Below are 21,799 nucleotides of genomic sequence, written 5' to 3' on the forward strand. Positions count from 1 at the left end.
ATGTTACTGGCAAATGCCGTTATTCTTCTACCTTAACATGTTATCTTGGAAACTTTAGTCCAGTCAGTCTGCCTGTCTTCCAGCCTATTTACACAGCTACCTACATCTTCTGCTGGAAATAGATGGAGCTGTTTGGAAAGTCTATGCATGTGCAGACACTCGAAGTAAAAGACATTACCTCACTAAAAAGCAAGAAACATTAGGGACAAATTCTACTTTTCAAAGAGGCAAATAAAATTCATTCTCTACTGTGTTGTACCATTTACAGAGTAAGTCATAGATAAAACACATCACCTGTCCCCCTTTCCATTATCGAGACCACTGTGAAATGCGGGTTCACAAATGAAACCTTAGAACTTTAAACACAGCTGATATATTTGAGTTAGATCTATGCAGAACCCACAGCTGGATGTCAGGAATAAAATCTCTTCATTCTCACTCCCCTCGCTCCCTGCCGCTCTGCGTTTCAAAGCGCTGCGGTTTCACCTGAGCGAGATGCTGACAGACGAGTTTCCGGAGGCGATGCCGCGTTCTGCCCGACGTGTGGGACAGCTCTCCGGTTCGCCGGGCACAGCCTGGCGGGGGCTGCTTGGCGGCGGGCAGCCGCGGGGAGAGGCTTCCCTCTCCTCTCCGCTCCGCTCCCCTCACCACATCGTCCCCATGGCGCTCAGGGGCTGGCACCCCGCGGGACGGCGGCGGCTCCGGGACCCGCCTCTCCCTCGCCGCAAGATCCAGCTCGGCGGCGCGGGGCTGGGGCGAGGGCACCGGCGCTGGCAGAGGAGGGGCGGGGAGAGGCGGGGCGGCCCCTCCGGTACCAGGTATAAGCCGGAGCTGCCGAGCGAGGAGCGGGCTCGCTCTGCGCCTCGCCCCCGGCGCCACGCACCGGGCAGCACCCGGCAGCACCGGGCAGCACCCGGCAGAACCCGGCAGCACCGGGCAGCACCCGGCAGCACCCGGCAGCACCGGGCAGCACCCGGCAGCACCCGGCAGCACCGGCGCCGCTGGACAGCGCTGGCGGCTCCGCGGGGCGGCCGCTCCGCTCCGCCGCCTCCTCCGCCCCCTCCGCCGCAGCGGCGCGCCGAGGGCGCTCCCGGGAACGCGGGCAGGTGGCGGCTGTCCCGACGGCGCTCTATGCCCCCAGGCTCAGGATCTCCTGCCCACCGGGACAGGCTTGTCTGAAGAGCCTCGGGAGTTTGTATTTCTCTCCCCGGCCACTGCGCCGGCGGCCATTCCTCTGCTTTTCTTAAGGGAGAAAACTCGGCAAAGAAGGGGTAGGAAGAAAGGTGGTAGAGAAGGGGGAGAAAGTTGATGGACTTGCAGAGAGGTGAAGCTTTCCTGTGGCTCCCGCTGCATTTCGCACTGGAGACCTTCAGCCCACGCGGAGCTGGAGGATGGAGCCAGAGCTCCCGCCCGAGCTCACAGCGGTGCCCCTCGGGGAGAACGGGAGCGTCCGCCTGGTGCCCGACACAGCCCTGCTGTCCCCGGGGAGAGGCACGGCCATGTTCATCATCCGCTGCGTGATCCCTTCCCTTTACCTGCTCATCATCACTGTCGGCTTGCTGGGCAACATCACCCTCATGAAGATCTTCATTTCCAACAGTGCCATGAGAAGTGTGCCCAACATCTTCATCTCCAGTCTCGCTGCTGGTGACCTGCTCCTGCTAGTGACCTGTGTGCCTGTGGACGCCTCCCGGTATTTCTCTGAAGAGTGGCTCTTTGGGGAAGTGGGCTGCAAGCTCATCCCTGTCATCCAGCTGACCTCCGTTGGTGTCTCTGTCTTCACCCTGACCGCCCTCAGTGCTGACAGGTAGGAAAGCTGGGCTGCCACTCCAGCCCTCTGCAACTTGGGCTAGGGCTGGATGAAAGGTAAAGCACCTCTCTAGATAGGGTATTCCTGGTCTGCAATCCTCTCATTCCTACCTGGGAGGTGCCCGTGCTTCTTCCCTCACTGACCGATGGCAAGTGGTACTAATTGAAGTTAAAGGGTATCTGGAAATGGCTCTGCCTGGCCCCCAGCTTCCAGGGTGGCATCTGCAAGAAGTGACTTTAGCCCTGTCTTCTGCACCTCTGGGATGGTTCTGTAACAGTCCAGAAATTTTATTCATTAGATTCAGGTTTTTAGATGACAGATATGAACCTTGCCAAAGTCACACTGTTGTGTCAACAAGCAGTGATGACTTAAAACAAGTTAGAGACAGATGTATTTTTAAACAATTTATTTTTTTTTTCTGCAGAGGTGTCCACATGTGTACATGTATGTGACCCTGTGCCTTAGCAGAAGAGCAAGTTACCAGAGGGGTGACTGCCAGAACTAGTTTAGCTTCTAGGAATTCAGGGACACCAAATTCCTGTTTTAATTGTCAATCTAAAACTTCTGTTCAAACTATTAAACTTCTGAACTTTTAGAAAATAATTAAAAAAAAATATCCTCAAACAAACTAGAAAGTAACACTTTTATCTCCAGTACTTGTCAAATTAGGAAGAAAAAAAGAGCTGGATCCTCAGTTTTTCCTCCCTATTACTGTAAATGAGTACTTAAGGAATTTACAGCAACTGAGTGGCTGTAGGACTATGCTTCAGGCTCTGAAAGACAAAATCTTGCAGTGTAATTGCAAACTTAAATTATATGAAATTATCTTTATTTTTTTTTATCTAAGCAATTTTTTTTTTTTTTTTTTGGCCAGGAATGAAAGTGTGTAATTCCTTCTCCAAAGAAATTTTATTTTGTTTTTAACTGAGCCACTGTATTATATTGGTGCATGTTGTGAAGAGTTAAGTTTAGAAATACATCTTCATGCTTAGAGTAATGTTTCTTTACAACTTTTAATCCTTTATTTTCTTTAATAGATTACAACTATTTTTTTTTGCTAATTCAGTCAATTGTTTGATTTCACTTGAGAGTAGTATTCAGTGAACATTATTTAAGTTCTGTTTGAATCAGGACCTAACATGTTTGTCTGTATAGACTACAACTTTGAAAATGGATTATGGTTTTGAATAAGAGCTTGCAGAACATACCTTAAAGTGAACACCTGTAACTCTCTGATTACCCCAGTTAAATAGTATTTCAAAATCTGTCCTTACAGATCCAAGGAAACTCTGCAGTTCTTTCTGCTCTATTTCCACTCTGTAATATCTTGTGGTGTACATCATATTTGAAAAGGGAAGAAGTTAGTGGAGATCATCTCTCTAGAGAAATGTAATGTGAGGTTATGCTGGTGATTTAATGTTTAAGGATTCATTCATTTGCTTTTTATATAGCTTTGGAGCATTCATTGTTTGATTTTTCCAGATAATTTTATATCCTTCTTTTTATGTCAGTAAAGAGTCAAGATTTTATACTACTGACTCTGTTTATGCTTAATGCATCTAGAATTGCACATGCTAAAAAACAGTTACAGTTTGTAATAAGCTCATAATAAATACATTTCTCCAGCATTTTGGACTCCACAGTATATGCCAATGTCAAAAATGGTTATACTAGGAACTTACAATGTTTCTTTAACCTTTGTAATTTAATTTTAGATTACTGTGAACAAAAAACTTATTTTCCAGTCAGAAGATCTTCCACTGACTTCAGAGACCAGTCTCCTAGGGCCCAGGAGACTGCTGAGTGAAGCTGGCTGAACTTTCAGTGGTGTCTGTGTTGGAGTCAAATCTATGGTCTTTGTACAACACTTGTGTTGAACTGGAGGGGAGGCACTGGTCTGGAGGGGTTTCTGTGACACTATCTGTAGCCAGATTCTAATGTGTGCCACAACTAGATGAGTTGTGGGTGGTTATGGGGGCAGATAAAGTGTTGGCAGCATCCTGCACCCAAGAGGTGCTGAGGGGCTGAACCTGGCTGGGGGCAGTGTTTTCTTCAGACAGGTGAATCTAGGGTAGGATGTTAGCAGCTTGTAAGCAGTGATGTCACCAAGAGGGCTCTGTTATAATCCAGTGCCTATTTGGTCTGGTACACAATGTCTTCTAAGGGGCCCTTTCTTTCACAGATAATGTTCAAAGTACATTTTAATATAGGATAGTTAAAGCCCTTCCTGCTTTTTGCTCCTTATAACCATGGGACTGTATAGAATGCCAGACATGGATTACACTAAAGAACAGATCTAGGAATACTTAGGATTCTTTGGAGCATGCCTGTGTAAATTAGGATAACAGAAGTTGTATTGGTTTCCAAAGTCTAATAAACACTTATTGTTTATGTGGAAATTCTGCATGACAATTTCCTTGTGTGATACATTTACCAGAAGTAGCTACAGAAGTTACAAACTGAATGATTGCTGTCAACAAACTGAAGGAAGAAAAACTAGCACTTTTAGTACTACTAAAAGAACTACTACTTTATAAAAGTGTAATAATATACTACTTTAAGAGTATACTACTTTGTAAAAATAGTAATATAAAATTGCACATATATATATGTTTTCTAAAGTTGCTTTATTTCATACAGATTTTTTTTGTCAAAGAAGTCCTTCTTGGCATCAGTAATGCATCAGCATGACAAATCTGCACCTTTTATTCAGAAGCTTCATTATCTGGTATTATTTGAGTTTTAATTTGGGGGTTTTTGTGTGTGTGTACAAATGTAATTTTTAACAATACTTTCCAGACTTCCCTTCCATGCAAATGGAATTTAGCAGCACATCTGCCTGAGGCTGCCCATCCCCATCACAGGACTAGCAGCTGGTTCTTCCCACCCTGAGCTCCCGGAGGTCTGTCTGCCAGGTGTGGGGAGCAGTGCCCTGCTGCAGCCCCACGGGTGTTGGGGCAGAGAGGGGTGGGAGGTCACTGGTGAAGGTGGGGATGGTGGCACAGGAGCTGTGCTGCTGAGCCAGCTGTCCCTTCTCACTACCATGTAGGGACAGCAATCCTGCCCCTCATGGCCACTAAGTTTTCTCTATTGTTGAGAAACCAGACCACCTCTACAAACCTTAATATTTCTCTTGTTTATAAAACCAAAGGAAAAAGAGAGGGTGGATAACAGAAAGAGAATTTAATAGAGTGGATGAAAAATCAGGAAAAGAGCTGAAAGACAAAAATGTACCAAAAAAACAGAGGGGAACTAAGGGGAATGTAGGACAGAACACTCCCAATAGCACTCAGCACACCCTGAAAGTGCCCAGAGCTGGAATGTGAATGGCTGGGGATGCACTTCCTAAAGATGTGGTGGGACAAGAATTGAAAAATGGGGGCTTGCTGAGCTTGTTTCTCCAGGGTCCACAGACTGCAGTTTTGGCAAGGGCTAATGGATGTTGATGAGAGTCTCAGGACTTGGTGTGGTCTTTGATAAGGAGGATAAAAAAAAAAAAAAACAACAAAAAAGTGAAAAGTGTTTGCCAGAGGGACTGCAGCATGGCACACATGAAGAAATGTCCATGCTGTCCATGCATTTAGCTCAGAAGGCAAACTGGGCCCATAGGGCCCCTCATCTTTTTCTCAGCGTGAGGCATCTTGCTGTTTTGTGCATGGGAAGGAACTTAGGGGAACATAAGAACATAAGTGGGGAGGTATGGAAAGGTGTTTCCAGGATGCTTTTCAGACTTAGATGTCTGGATGGCATTTTAACCTTGATGTGGACAACTCAGGGGGCAGTGAATTTAGACTGAGTGCTACAATGTGCACCTCTGGCATTACTACATTATTGTGTGATACCCACAAAATGCCAAGACATCTGGATAGCCTTTGGAGGAAAAAACAGCAGCCCCTTAACACAGCTTGACATAGTCTTTTCTTTTCTCTTCAGCTGTCATTTATGCTTCATTTTTTAAGTGGTACATCAAATTAGGATTAAATTTAATTCTGTTTCTTTTTCTGAATTTTGTTTCTAATGAAAGACTTAAATGTGTTAGCTCTAATGCAGTTCTGCTGCACTCTAATGGAGATAGCAAAGCTGAACTCGCCCTACTACAATTGGAATAGCATTGTATTTGCTTTCTTCCTTAGTAATGTGACATAAAGATACCTTTAGAGACCAACAGTTGATTAACAGGTAACAGTTTGAAAATTTAAATTCATACTTATAAACATAGTGCCTGAGATGCTTAAAATGTATTCTATGGATTTTCCTAGCTAAACTACTTGTTCCTTCTATTTTTTAAATTTATTTGTTTTATATTTGCAAGACTGCAATCAGTATTTAAAAAAATCAAAAATGTTTTTCGCAAGTTTGCCCTTTGTGCTGACATCTGATGACATCTGATAGCAAAATCTGTTTTGGCTCAGTTTGCTGGTCTATTACCTTCTTTTTTTTTTTTTTGGGAACTTTGGAAATGTTCTGAAGAGTGAAAAGCTGCCCTAGTAACTTACTTGGGTTTTTCATTAGTAATAACACCTTAACGAAAACTTCTTACTTTTCTCAGAATTTATTTTTAGTTTCTTCTTTTATTATGGCAGATGCTGATTCAGGCTGAAATACAGTGATTGAAAAAATATAAAATCCTCATTTCTTATTACATGTAGCTGAGCAGGTGAAGCAGGACAGTGGACATGATTTCCTTTTGAGCTCTAATAGCTGATAGTCAGACTAAGGAGTCCTTATGAGGAAAGTAGTATTAAATGACATCTTGAAAATTACTTATAATTAATCAAAGAATAAAGAAAAAATAATCAAAGACAAAATGGAAGCTTATCTGTATAAGTGAAAAACAATGCCCTAGCTGTATACTAGATGGGAAAACAAAAAATATATGGACCAAGTAGAACTATGAGATTCTATAAGTATATATTTTAGACACTTGAACACTTGAGGTAAATGTATTGAGTGAATGAATTACTGAAGTACATTAAAATAAATGATGGTCCAGATGTTCTCACTGTAGGCTCTAGCAGTATGGTCATAATTATGCAATAACAGGCAATGCAAAAGAAATTTAAGAGAGGTTTGGCAAGCTTTGTCTGTCACAGTTTTTAACTTGCTTTTTAGTTCATATACACAAACTTGACTCTCAAAGTAAAGCTTGCCAGAAAATCTTTGTCAAATTAAACAATAAAGCCTGTCCTCACCTGTCCCCACCCAATAATTTTCCAACTAATTTATATTCATCTCATGCAGATAAAAGAAATATGATGTAAATTATTGCAGAAAAAAACAGAGATGGCAGAACGACCGTCTCCCCAACAATGCAGAAATAATTTTATATGTGGAATAAATTAAGGAGTTAACTGTTCTAGAGTAATATTGTCCAAGACAGGCAATTCAAATCTGCTGTTGGAGAAGTTCCTCTTGTGACTGTCTTTGCTCAGCTGAAAAAGATTTCTCAGCAAATTACATTTTCCTGCCAAGTTCGGGAACTGTTTCTCAATCTTCATAGAGACACATGCACGTGTTAAACTCCTGCCCTTGTGCGTGTCCTGTGTGTGCTCTCCAGGCCCTACAGAAGCAGCTTAGATTGAGGATGAAGTGAGAGATGGCTGCGGTGTTTATTGCAGGCAGTGATCAATGCAGTGCCTGTGTTGTGCTGGCAGAAGCCGCTTCATTTTAACTATTGCACACGCCGGTGTGGGATTGCATTTTGTAGCCTGCAACCCAGACACGGAGAAACAGCTTCAAAAGCATCCCTCCTGTTCCCTGTCTCTTTGAGCTATTCCGTGAAAGCCTGTGTCTGTGACAGACAAAACAGCTGCTAAACAGCAGATCCAGCCCAATTCTTAACAAGCATGTATATCACCATTCATTTATTTTATGTTTGCCCCTCAGCATAATGTGGTTATCCACGATTCCATTATCTATTACACTCCAACGGGTTAATACAAATTGAAATATTGAAATTCTCAAGTCTGCATTTAGCAGCTCCTCAAAAAAGATGCCAAAGATCAAGTATGTTCTACCAATGCTTTGTCTAGGGAAAAGACAATGATAAATTTGTTAAAGAATAAATAATGCATCTCTGTATATGTGTGCAGTGTGATGGAACTCTTCAATACCTTCCTGAAAAGGGATAATTTACTTGAATCTTCATTTTAAATTGTTTAATTACAGAAGGACTCATGTATTTATGAGTTCTGCTGCAGAACCAGACATATATGTATTTCTGGTGCTAACTTTTTATGGGTTTTTATATGTATTAATGAAACAAAGTATATTCAGTCACAATCCCTAGGTTCCATGTTCCACTAGCAACTTCTAAATCCATGCTGAGATTCAGTGTAATTTGACAGTGTAATTACAAACAGCAAGTAAGTTCTTACAAGTTCATTAAATTCGTAGAAATTAGAGGAAGCCTACTTTGGTGTCCATTCCCAAACATATCTTGGAATTAAGTTGGCACTTAACTTTTCAGATATCAGAGAAAATAACCACGAGACAAACAGTCCACATAAGCTTTTCATAATTGCATCTGCTGCATGTAGATTTGTGTATTTCCAGTTTTGTATGAGCACAAATCAAAATTGTGGTATGCATGCAAACATGAGAGAAATGGGTTATTCTGATATGTTGGCATTAGATCTCATATAATTTTGTTTTCTTTCTTCACATGATTACCCCAAATAGTTTCATATTTTTTCCAACTGCTCTTCATATTATTTTTTAAAAAAATAGTTTCATGCTTGTGTTTTGGCTCCAAGTTTGTACTGGAGGAAATAAATTAATTTGCTGCTTTTCTTAATTTAGAAATTAGAAATGTTGAGTCTAGATTCTCAAATGGGAAAATCTAAGTCTGTTCTAGATATATTAGTAGTGCTTTGGTTATTTAATTCTTCCTGGCTTGTAATATTTCTAAAAATCATCTGACCATGTAATGTTCTCCACAACAGTATGTTATCTGCTGTGGCCTGGATTGTAACTGAATTGATGAATGAAATGGGAGGAATTGTTTTCTAACAGCAAAAATTTTATAAAGGTAAACTGGCACTAAACCTATTTTGTGCTTGGGATTTCTTCTTTCAGACACTCTAGTCTCTGCAATTGATTTTTTATTGACCTCCTGATCCAGAAGTGATGATTTTATGAGATCTTTTTCATTCGAGTATATATAGATATTTTTGCTTAAATATGCAGACAAGCAACTCTGTCTCATCAGTCTGAAGGCTGGGGTATCGATGGGATTTGATGAAATGGATCTGTTTTTTCTCAAAGTCCTTTGACCCTTCAGGATTGAGGCTCTAAACCCTGAAAGAATTAAACCTGAAAGAAGGTTAATTGTGGTTTTCTAAGTTTTTTTGAAAGGAGAGCAGAGAACTAGGGGACAAAGCCAAACAGTACCTAAGCTTGTCCAGGCTGCACATTGTAAGGCCTAATATCTAGCCTAGGTACTGACTTTCCCCTCATCCATCCACCTCTCCTAAGCAGAACCCAAAATTCAGAATTCCAAATTAGCGTTGGAATGAGATAAATAGTCCATAAAGGTGATAGAAGCCAAGAGAATACACATGCTAAGCTTCCTTATACTACCCCCTGGGAAATAGTATATCCAGTTGTTTGTGTGCTGCAGTGAGTGAAGAATAAAGTTCTCTCCTCCATGGCTGCATGAATGGCCCCATTTTGCTCCTGGAGAGGCACATGCCAGAACTGACTTTGCCACAGCAGTTTCTTGAAGGCTGGTGACTTTGCTGTGCCCCAGCTATTATTTAAACATAACTTTGAGATCAGACTCCTCAACCTGGCTGTGCTTAGTTTCAGGATTGTAACTGAAATTTAGGTGCAATCCAGGGAGCTCCTGGCACACACAGCAGAGGAAATACAACTGCTTGCTTATTTTAAAAGACATGAAAGAATGGGCACAGTGGGTTGAGATGGGCCAGCCATTGTGTGAAGCTTCTCAATGATGCTTTCAGGTACCCTAAAGTGTGGGGTTTTTTTCTATGCACATACATATGTCTGTGTATATCTATCTGTCTTTCTGTCTATCTGTCTGTCTATCTATCTATCTATCTATCTATCTATCTATCTATCTATCTATCTATCTACACAAACCCATATTCAACAGAACCAGAGCATGGGACTGAGGACTGGCAGTCTGACACTTGTCAAACTGGTTTCAGAGAGGTCCATGATATGGTTTTGACCTGGGTCAATCAGTATTCTCTAAACAATTTCTAGGCATGATTCAGGATTAAACACAAGTCCAGGGGCCATTACTAACAGAAGCATAATCTGCCTAATTTATTTGGATGTGGTGGTCTTGTACTGGCTATTAAAGAGATTAATTAAATAGTCATGGATGTCCAGCCAATGCCATTTCATCTTCAGGCCTAAAAATAAACTATGGCACTGTTTAGTTTGCTCATATAGATGAGCAAACATCTTTAACCATCTTTATTAGATTTGGTTCCTTATTCCCCTCTCCTCTCCTCTCCTCTCCTCTCCTCTCCTCTCCTCTCCTCTCCTCTCCTCTCCTCTCCTCTCCTCTCCTCTCCTCTCCTCTCCTCTCCTCTCCTCTCCTCTCCTCTCCTCTCCTCTCCTCTCCTCTCCTCTCCTCTCCTCTCCTCTCCTCTCCTCTCCTCTCCTCTCCTCTCCTCTCCTCTCCTCTCCTCTCCTCCTTTTACAGTAGAAAATTACAGAAACTGCAGTTCTGTTGAAACCCTAATGAAGACCTATTAGTCTGCCTTAAGACATGTAAAAACATGTTCATCAGTGACTTGAAATTGCCAAACTTAAATTTGCTGCAAATACTAACATATATGAACTTTTCTGAATAATAGCAGGTGAAACAATTTACCAACATTGCTTTCAGGAGCAGAATTGAACAAATTGCTTATGGTACTTTTAACTAGTGCAGATATAAATGAATGGCTTTAGAGAAGTAGAACTAAAAATCCAGACTGCAGGCAATGAGCTGGCATTCCAAGATTTGCATGAGCTTGTAAGAAGCATATAGTTAAATAGCTTCTTTAAACATATAGCATAGTTTGCTAATGTGAGGTGAATAGCTAGTAGCAGACATAGAAAGAGAAGAAAAAAATGAAAGAGAAAATTTCTCCTCTGAAACACTGGGTGGAAAGGACAGGTAATACATTTCATGCAGAAAAAAACCCCCTCCATCCTGGGAAACTTCTGGTTTGATTATTTTCAGGGTGGAGAAATCATCAACAAGTGTCAAAGAGTTGTTGACAGTTTTTGGCTCAACAGAGTGTATTTTTACAGAGTGGAAAACTTTTTCCACTTAGGAAAATCTTAAGATTTTCCCCTGAGAAACACAGAACACGTCATTGACATTAAGTGTGTGTACACGTGGTCTTTTAGTCTGCATTTCAAATATTGTTTATTATATTCACTATCAGACCTCAGAGATGCTTACTCCTGAGTGCAATTCTCTGCTCTCAAGAGATAAGAACAGAAAATATTGATATTAACTGAAAAAAAAAAAAGATAAATGTACTTCACATTGCAGGAACTTATAAGAATAAAATAAAACAATGCAAATCTCAAATCAAATGATAAAATAATCCCACAATGTTTTCAGCTAGATAAATTTTCTCCTCCTGATGATTCAACTGGAGGGCCAGTTGAACTGCCCATACAAGGAAAAGGGCTTTGGTCCCTTCAAAAATTTAATTTTACTGTAGTCGAGTGGGCTGCAGCTGGACATGATATGAGTATTTTAACAAATACTGATTATACAACCAGGTTTCCTTTTCAGATATATTTATAAGCTTTTATGCTATTAAAATTTTTGTGTTTGAAAGCACCATGCAGGGACACAATAAAAGACTAACATATTAATGGTTTTGATAAATTACTCTAGTTTGCAGGAAATGCAGTACAATGGCACAGCAACATCATTTTAAAAAGCTTATTTATAATGAGGCAAATAATACCAACCTCTCTAGCTCCAGGATAAAAATGAAAATTAAAGCAAAGTAATATGAAACTTCCCTGCTTGAATTGTGTCTCTGCTTGGCTTCTGACACTTCATTAGTATATTTATTTTCATTGTGATGTCATGTAGGAAATTAGGTGATAAATTAGGCTCCTATTTGTGGTAGGTACTATATAAACAGCAACAAGAAGAAAGTCCTTGATTTGAAGGGCTTTTAAAAAAGGACAAGAGACCATACAGAATCAAAAGGGCAAGGGGATATTGAGGCTAATCCAGTTAGAACAGTACACTATTTTCCAGTGGCTGCCTAAGTATTGACTAGTTGTTTGGGAGTTTTCTTTTTAGTTTTTTTTTTTAAGGTCATCACAACAAAGTACTCTAGAAAAAGAGGTAGGAAAGCAAAGGAAGGACAGTGTAGGTCTAGTAAAGGAGCACCTTCTTTGGAAATCAAGTATGTGGGAGGGAAACAGCATTGTGGATGCAGCAGAAACAGAAGTAGAGCTTTCCACTCTAATTTGGAGCTGAAAAATACCTTTAGAAAGTCTTTGAAAACAAGGGTCAAGAGAAGTAGATAAAATAGATTGGAGTTTAGAAGGAAGCAAAATGTTATACCTCTGGAGAAAGTGGATATTATTTTCATTAATTTATTTTGGGATTGTGTAGAAGAGAGGAAATTGCTTTAAAATGGAAAAAAACCCCACTATACAGGAAAACCAATCTGCTGAAGGAGAGTGGGGAAGTTTGTGCTTGTGTCTGTTGGCAGAAAACACAGCTCCAAAGACAAAAAGGGTTTCCCAAGTTGGGGTTCCTTTGTCAGCAGTGATAATGATAGAGGATATAGGAAGATGGAATTTACATGAAGGCTTTTAATTAAAACCAAATGCATATTTATAATTATTTCCTGAACTTCATGGCAAATTATAATTTGCTCTTTTTTTCATCAGTGAAGTAAAAAAAAGATGAATTTACTTACTAATTTTACTAATTTGCACCATTAGTCTAATTTACTGACATAGTTTTTATTGATGGAAAATATGGTCTCTGAAATTTAAATGGTTGGTGGTATGTTTTAACCTTACACTGGTTTTATACAAAGGAAGAGGTTGGGTTTTCACTTTGGGAACACTTCTAATTACACTCAGTTTACATTTCATTTTATCTGTAACCTGTTTCTTTTAACTCTATAGCTTTTTAAAGATTTGAACAAGATGACAGGTTTTGTAAAACACAGAGTATTTTTCTTTCTGTTGACACTGGGTACTGTGAAAGGCTGAGTTCTAGTAAGAGTGCCACCTTGCAGTCAATAAAGTAGCAAGTAGAATAAAAGAAGGTTGTTTTTGCACTAAAATCAGCTGTTTTGTGCAAAAGGGCACTCTGCTCCAATGCCTTTCCACTTGGAGTAAGTTATGGCTCAGGGAAAAGTACACTATCTGCTGAAACAGCAATATATGCCAAAGTACAAATATATGTTGCATCTTCTGTTAAGGTAAAAACTTTTGAAAAAGTCTTCCATTTAGAGATTAACTAGGCCAATTGGCTGCTAAAACAGTTATTTGTGACATGGTCATTTACTTGGATCATAGGACTGTGGTCAAAATATTTTGAAGCAATGAAATGGAGAAGGAGAGGAAAAAATCTGTACTATGAAACATTATTTTTATCCAATGTCCTCCCCCTACCCCAAAATCCCCAAACCTGCTCTTCCCTAAGAATGCAAATGTTTTAAAAAATGAGCAGATGTAAGGACTTGACATCACCTAAAAAACAGAGGGTCTGTCTTTATGTAATGAAATAAAGGCAGACAGCAATAGGAAGCAATTATTGAATAATAAGGCCACAGTTTGTGCTGGGGAGTATTCATGCTTTGTGCAGAAATTTCTGTCCTTCCTATGGTAGTATAAAGGCTTTCTTTACACCTTGGTGTCCAGGGAGCTTCTCACTGCATGTTAGCAGAAATGGTAAATATAAATTAACAGAGACACTGTGCTGAGTTTTGTTTTCTACTCCATGATAGGGGTGAAAATACAGTAAATTCTCGCTCTGAATTTAGAGAGGATATGAACATTAATAGCCATTATTTTTAATCATTTAATGATCAAACAATTTATCACAACCTAAGAGAGGACCCCAGGGCACATTTTGACTCAAATATTATCTGAAGGAAAGGTTTTCTTGGGTACCATGGCAGTGCTCTGCTCCAGATGTTTCCATGGCATAGCCAGCTGCAAACATCTGCTTAAGGTGTTGAGGGGCTATGAACTACCTGTCAGGACCTGCAAATTAGCCCTATGGGGTATTTGGGATCACAGCTACATTTATCAGCATTCCCTTCAGCAATCACATTATATTTTAATGTAAACTAATCCTTGGTAAGTATTTAGACACTTGCTCATACCCGTACATATTTATACACCTATACATGTATATCTATAAAGCAGAGACATCTAATTTACTGTTCTTCTTAATCTAAGCTTATTGTGTAGCAACAGAGAAAAAACACAAGCACCCTAGAGGGTGATTTAATATACCTAAAATCTGAATCAGTCTTTGAAAGCACATCTCCACTGAATACAAACACCCAAAGAAGAACAAAGTTATGTATCTAAAGTATGAATCTCTCCTGACTCCCCTTATTCTGTCAAACTTTTCTTTGAATATTAAAGAAGAATCATTTTTTCAATTTCTCCAAACTTCTGCTCCATCAGAAAAAATCACAGCCATCCCAAATCAAATTGAACATAAAAACAAAAAGATTAACGAAGTTAAAAAAAAACCCTGTGACCTTCCATATTGCCACAGCTTAGACAAAATGAAATGTTTTGTTTAACCTTTGTTTAATGTTCAGTTTTTATAAAAACATTAAAGCATAACTTACTGTCTTAAAAAAAAAATTAAATTTTTTATGGAATTTAAGGTATCCTTGAAATATTTTCCTCAAATTATATTTATCCTTACAATGTGTACATTTTCTTGTGGAAAGTTTGAGTTTGTATCACCTACTGCAATGATTTTTTTAAATAAAAGAATTCCTGACCAAAGTCTACTTCTTTGTCTAGAATGATATTTTCATTCTCTGCAATTCTTCCTGTTTCCATTGCAGGGGCTATGAAATTATCAGTTCCACAAAGGTTTATATGCAATTGTACATTATGAGACATTTTTCTAAAATGCAGTGTAGAGCAGCAGCTTCCAGCTATTGATGTGGAAGTGTTTACTTTATGTAAGAGTTTAATACTTTCTGCACAGACCATTGGGAGTCATATATGCCTGACTTTATGAAGATGCATATATTCCTCTGAGAGGGGCTGGGAGCATCCTAGAGTGGGAAAGTTGTGGTGGCAGCAAGAGAGAGCCCTGGGCTTCAGGAGCTGAAGAAAGGAGGAAGGAAACACTAGGTGTGCATGTGCTGGTACACATGGAGTATGGAGGCAGGATGCACATTTGGAGATTTGCTGGGGATATTTGGAGAAGCAAAGGGCAGAGCCATGGCTGATTCTTCACATTCACCACACTGGCACAGAATGGGCACCTCCAGCCAAAAGTTGTATACAGGGCTCCTTCCACCTCCTCTGATATGTGTATACAAAAAAAGGTAGACATTTAGAGAATGCAAGTTAAAGAAAGATTACAAGCCCCTTGAAATTTCAAATAAGAAAAAAACATGACATTATTTCAATCAAAGATATGAAATAAGCTTGTGCATTGCATGTTGAATTTGAATACCTTTTAATTTGCATCTGCATTTTGATCAATTTCAGGTACAAAGCGATTGTAAACCCCATGGACATCCAGACCTCCAGTGCAGTGCTATGGACCTGCCTTAAAGCCACTGCCATCTGGGTAATCTCCATGCTCCTAGCAGTTCCTGAAGCAGTGTTCTCTGAACTGGCTCACATCAATGACACAGATAATGCCACTTTCACAGCGTGCATACCATACCCCATGACAGATGACATGCACCCAAAGATCCATTCTGTGCTGCTCTTCCTTGTGTATTTCCTTATCCCTCTTGTAATTATCAGTATCTACTACTATCATATTGCAAAGAGTTTAATAAAAAGTGCTCATAACATCCCTGGGGAACACAGTGAGCATTCCAAAAGACAGGTAAGCAATTTGATTTTTACATCCTGGTAAAATGCGTGCTGTATACACTCATAAATGAAAGTGAATTTATTATAACATCCAACTTGTTGGATTTTGCAGAGGATTTCCACATGAAATCAGCCAAGGATTATCTCAAAATTTTCCTTGTTTTCACAATGACTCAATATTAAGCCCAGTATATAAATGAATATGAACAAGAAAAATTATAAATTTGCTGCCAAGAATGCACATTCCTAACAGCAGATGAGATTGGTATATATGTTTGTATGTGCTGTTACTGAAACTATTATTTGTATTCTTACTGAGGAATTATGTTTTTGTAGCTACTGATGGTGGCTTCACCTGTCTCTGTGGGCAGTCATTTTAGGAAAGAAATTACATGAATGTTTTGAGAATTGTCCCTTTTTATTTGTGCTTGGAGATGAGAGAACTGACATAGGCAAGGAAAACTTTATTTTGGTGATGTAAGATTCTTCTCAGATGAATATCTTTTTTTTTTTTTTTTTTTTTTTTTACTTTCTCAGATACAATACTGAGCTTGCACTTTCCTAATATTCTTTCTGTTAGAGATGCTATAAAACACTTGGCATAGATTCTGTATATCTTTGATACAAACCATTTTAAAATGCTGGACAAAGCCAGTCTTCCCCATAAGGCACAGGAAGAATTAAGATAGTAACATAAGCAGGGACACACATATGTATTAACAACAGCTTTTGCAGTGCAAGTGCCTCAACTACTTTGCAAAAGCATTAGTATTGATAGAGAAAAATACTGATGCCCATTTAAATAATTCTGAATGGTTTTATCTGACAGTAATTTAGAAAACTGCTTTCATACTCACAGAAGTCTCTCTGCATGTACACATTCTTTTAGAAAGACTACATTCCTTTACGTCTTTTTTGAGCATTTCATTTCTACTCTAGTCTGTTTCTTGTCAAAAGTGCATACATATTAGCACTTCATGTTTTATTTTATTTTCCTGTGAAATATAGAGAGCCTTTTGGCTGAACCCTCTGGATGGAAACAATATTTAATTTATACCTCATTTCTGAATTCACATGTATTTTAAAAGTAAGAACACATTTTTTCATTCTACTTAGTTTTTTTTTTCTCTTTGTTAATCTATGAGGCTCAGAAGAACAGAAAATTCTGGTGTACTTATGTCCCAGCAGAAGGAAATAAATTCAGACTATTGCTATCAGCTCATGTTTCTTTAAGCCAAGTGTAATATTCATGCTATACTTCTGCACCTTTTAGTCTGCTCTTGCAATCTGTCGGACTGCAAATGCTACCAAATTTAAATGTTAGAGTTTTCCCATCTTTTTTTTTTTCTGCTGTTTTTTGTTTAGACAGACCCAAGAAAGCTATTTAAATATTAATTTCACAGATTTTGAAAAAGTATTAAAATAAATTCACTTGATTGTTTTATTTTATTCCCAGAAAATTGAGCAGAGTAGAAAACTTTCCTTCCTCTGCAAAACTTTCATGCCTGATATACACAATAAATCTTTTGGGAGGAATATGGGGAAACTTCCTGCCTCTCATTGGTGCCTTCTACCTGGACAAGTTATCTCCCTCTCTCAGTTTGGAACCACTGTGTAGGCTCATATCCTGCCATGTTTTCAGCCACTCTCATCTGCAATGTAATCTGTTATGCCTTAGCACAGCAATAAAGGTACATTTTGTGATGTTATTGCAAATAATGGAACCTTTCACCTTACCCTGGATTTAAGATGCTTCAGATGGTGTAATGTAATTTTGGTGTTTTCCCTGTGAGAGAGGTGCAAGCTGAGACCCTCAGTGAAAATCAAAGGGATATAAGTACCACTGTATAGCTAATACCCTAGTAATGTCTACCTCATGGTATCTAGATTTTGAAGCCAACAGTTTCTAAATAGCTTTCTAACTAAAACTTAAGTTTGGAGCCAAGCACTGAGATCTTGTTAGAAAATGCTACGTTTCATCACATCCTTTGGTGCATGCTTACAGCTAAAAGCCAGTGTTTCCTTGGGTCATGAATCACTCTTGATGTGTGTATCATATAGAAAGAGCAACCTTCTGTAACCACAAACAGCTAAGAAAGTTCACTGAAACTGAAAGAGGAAAAGGAAAAATGAGATAGCAAAAGTAATTCAGGCCCTGAAGGAAGCTATTTTGCTGGCCTTACTCATGGCAATTGCTGAAGCTAATATAGAACAAAATGCTACATATTTTAACTAAGTCTGTTATGTGGAATAGTTCTATTCACTGTTGTTCATTTGGGTTCTCTTCATCTTTTTAGATGGAAACTCGGAAGCGTCTGGCAAAAATTGTTTTAGTTTTTGTTGGCTTCTTTGCTATCTGCTGGTTTCCTAACCATGTGCTATACATGTATAGATCTTTTCATTACAATAAGATTGATCCATCAATGGGACATATGGTTGTTACCTTAGTGGCCCGAGTGCTAAGCTTCTGCAACTCTTGTGTCAACCCATTTGCACTGTATTTTCTCAGTGAGAGTTTTAGAAGACATTTCAACAACCAGCTTCGCTGCAGGAAGAAAGCTCAGAAAGAGAGATCTGCCAGCTACTTGTGCAACTCTTCTGCCATTCAAATGACTTCCCTGAAAAGCAATACCAGGAACACAGTAACGACCATGACACAACTGAATGGGCACAACTTGAAACAAGAAATGTCATTATGATCTAATGAGTGTGATTTTTGACTGTGAAACAAATCTGAACTTTTTCTTTGTAGCTTGTAACTCACTTTTGGCTCTCATTCTTAGTCCTCAGAAGAGAGGATTTGTTAAATTCTGGCCAATCTGAGGTTATTTCGTACTGTCTGACTCTTAGATAGAAGTGAAGAATATGTTTTATTGAGAAAACAAAACTGACTGGCATCATATTGTACTTTAAAGGAGATGCTGATGTATGTTTAGCATAAAGGAAAGCAGTGTATCTGATACAACATTGCTTTAAGTATAGATTTTCTGATCTGAAAATATGTACTTTTAACTGAATGTTGATCCAGGCTTATCTTTTGCTTTAATAGATTTTGCATGATTTTAGCTCTGTGGTGTGCTAGCATTGGATTCAATTAAACTTTTATTTTTAATTCATTTTCTCTTTACTCAGCACAGTTAGTCAAATAGACACAATGACTGAAGCCTATTGCTGCTACTTACACAGGCTGTTCATATAAAAGCTTGAAGGGGGTGCCAGAGCTGAATCCCCTCTTATACAGTGGCATAGAATCCATTCCCAAGCCAGGTGAGAGGTTAGCTTTCGTGACTGAGCTACACAGAAGGTGCTCACAGTGTCTTTCTTAAAAGGGGCAGTAACAGCAGGCAAAGGCACCTTCTGGGAGTAGTTTTTTATGGCCAGTTCATGAGCCAAATGTAATTTTCAGTATGTTTTTCTTCACAATTGGGTGGAACTGCTCCAGCACAGATCTGTCTCTGTCACAGCACTGTATCCTGTACTTCTGCAGTGACTTCTTCAAGGTGAATACTAGAGAGTACACTAGAAATTTAGATTGGATTTTGGAATTAGTTGCTAGTCTTATAATTTCAAAACCTGAAGTGCTAATGCAGTGTATCAGTTTATTGCTCCCTTTGTCTATAGTAATAGACTTATTTAGTTCTGTTTGTTACTGTGTGAAATACCTGAATGTCAAAAATTTCTTTCTCAATTCCTTTTTCTTCAAGAAGAGTTATATTCCCATCCCAGTTTTTAAAGAAGTGAGAAGTTAAATTGATGTAAACTGTAAGTGTTCTACTAATTATCTGGGAAAAAAATTGCCAGTTGTAATCACTCAAGAGGGAAAGTAAGAGATTGAAGTTCTTAATGTTAACCAGCATGGTCCAGCTGGTGAGACCTCTAGGAGGATGTAATGTAATTAAAGTTGTGTGCAGCATTTAAATGAGAAAACTTACTAAGCTCAGTTTAGACTGGCTCCATATTGGCCTACCCTAGCTGGTTGGTTGCATTGCCCTGTGGCTTCACTGGCTCCCTAAAAGGCTTTATACAAAGAAGCTGATTAATATGAACTTGTATATCTATGCAGAATGGTTTAGAAAATTGTCATGTTGTCATAGTTTAGGAATGGAATTTCCCAATTTAGTGCTCCCACAGAAACACTCCAAACCATGTGCCACTGTCTTGCTCTACACTTCCCTCTCTCCTTCCCCCTGCAGTGGGATGGAGAGGAAAAACTGGAGGCACAAAAGGTACATATCAAGGGTTGAGATGATAACAATTTACTAGAAACAGCAATGAAAGTAACATATAGGATCAATAACAATATTAATAACAGAATGTTATTAAAATTAATAACAAGAAGTGAAGGATTCATGTGCAAGCACTCACCACGGGGAACTTGGTGCACTTGGACCACTCACTTCACCATCAGCCTGACTGGAAGGAATCCAATCCTGCCCTGTCTCCTGCTTTGGCACGAGGTGGTATACAGTAACCTTAGGGTTGTGGTCATGTCCCTCCTGCCTACTGCAGAAATGAACCTTTTTCTGGATGGAACCAGCACACATGCATAACTGCCCAACTCCTCCTTTTTCTCCATTTTGTCTCTTCTCTTTCTTCATGCCTTAGTTTTGTGTGAGCCCACATGTTCTCAGAAATACTTTTTAATTTTACAAAAGTAATTCCTCCCGGATCCCCGACAATTCTGCTCTTCTGATCAGTCTTGAGTCCTCTTCACTCGCAGTATTTTACACCTGCAAAGTACTAAAGCTTAAAATCTTCCTTTGTGAATTCGTGATGCTTATCATTGATTGTGATCAGATTTTCTGTTTATTTCTGCTGGGCTTTTTGTGATTCCCTGCTCCTCATTTTGTTTGACACTGCATAGCCTTTCATAGAACTTCTTCACTGCGGTTTTTATTTCCTAAATTAATTTTTCCAATGTAGACATTACCAGACGATACAGGTGCCCCACCGGAAAAATAACAATCTAATTTGTAGTGGATTTGAAGCTTCTGTTTGATTCATGCTCTTCACTCAATGTCTTAAATTGCTGTGTGTGATATGGACAGCATGAGCCAGCTTTCTGGCAGAATGGAAAACTACAGTCTGTTCCTTTTGCTTATGAGGGGAAGGTGTTCTGAGGTAGACTATAACTCCTTCTTGTCAGGAAATCAGCACAGTTTTGTTTCATTATTTCCCAGACCTAATATTCAAAATCTGTTTCAAACAAGTAAACTAAACTGTATATAGCTCCTTTCATTTCTTGTAGCATGGTGTGGGGGAATTGGTTAATCTGTCTGGAGCTTTACTAAGCGTGTTGCTAGCCCAATGTGCACATTTTGGAAGTCTCTGTTACTGTGCTTCTGTAAACATTGTATATAAGTGTATGTATAAAGCTATTTTCAGACAACTCTGCTCGCTAACAATTAAAATGTTTGTAGAATGCATTTTATGAAGTATTCTCTTCTAACTGTAATCAAAGAAACAAAAGAAATCTGTAAATAAGATCATGTCAGCTTTTCATATGCTACACTGAGTTCTATGCCAAAATAGTTGTTAAAATGCCATCTGTTTCTTTTTCTGTTATGAAAATTTTCTTATTTCAGAAACATCAATTCTTTTCTATCTTCCTCTCCTGAGTTTTGAGAAATATTTTTTGCAACGATTAGTCTTTGAAAAGTGAGAGAATAGAGGCAATTACTGTTTGCTCAGTGTAAGACATTTATTTTTGTGTAGGCTAGAGGTAGAACAACATAAGTCTGATAGCATCTTCTCACTCCACCCTGTCAATACTAGAAATATTACATACACTGCTGAATCCTGAAATGTCAGTATGGTTAAAATCTCAACTGACCTCAGATACCTCATTTAGCATTACACTGTGATGTAATAATTATTTTCAGCAAAGCCACTTCACTTAAAACACAGGACAAATGTTTATGACACACCTGCCCCATAGATATTTTT

General features: G+C 39.0%; 1 protein-coding gene across 1 annotated transcript; it reads left to right on the forward strand.

Moving 5' to 3' along the window:
* Positions 1 to 1,391: 1,391 nt before the first annotated feature.
* On the forward strand, positions 1,392 to 19,190 carry NMBR (neuromedin B receptor). The gene is made up of 3 exons (XM_056487859.1): positions 1,392 to 1,807; positions 15,518 to 15,866; positions 18,151 to 19,190. Exons 1-3 carry the CDS (start codon positions 1,392 to 1,394, stop codon positions 18,550 to 18,552), a joined length of 1,167 nt encoding a protein of 388 aa, XP_056343834.1. The 3' UTR covers positions 18,553 to 19,190.
* The last annotated feature ends 2,609 nt before the right edge of the window (positions 19,191 to 21,799 follow it).

The sequence above is a fragment of the Oenanthe melanoleuca genome, chromosome 3 (genome assembly GCF_029582105.1).
Source record: "Oenanthe melanoleuca isolate GR-GAL-2019-014 chromosome 3, OMel1.0, whole genome shotgun sequence".
Lineage (NCBI taxonomy): Eukaryota > Metazoa > Chordata > Aves > Passeriformes > Muscicapidae > Oenanthe > Oenanthe melanoleuca.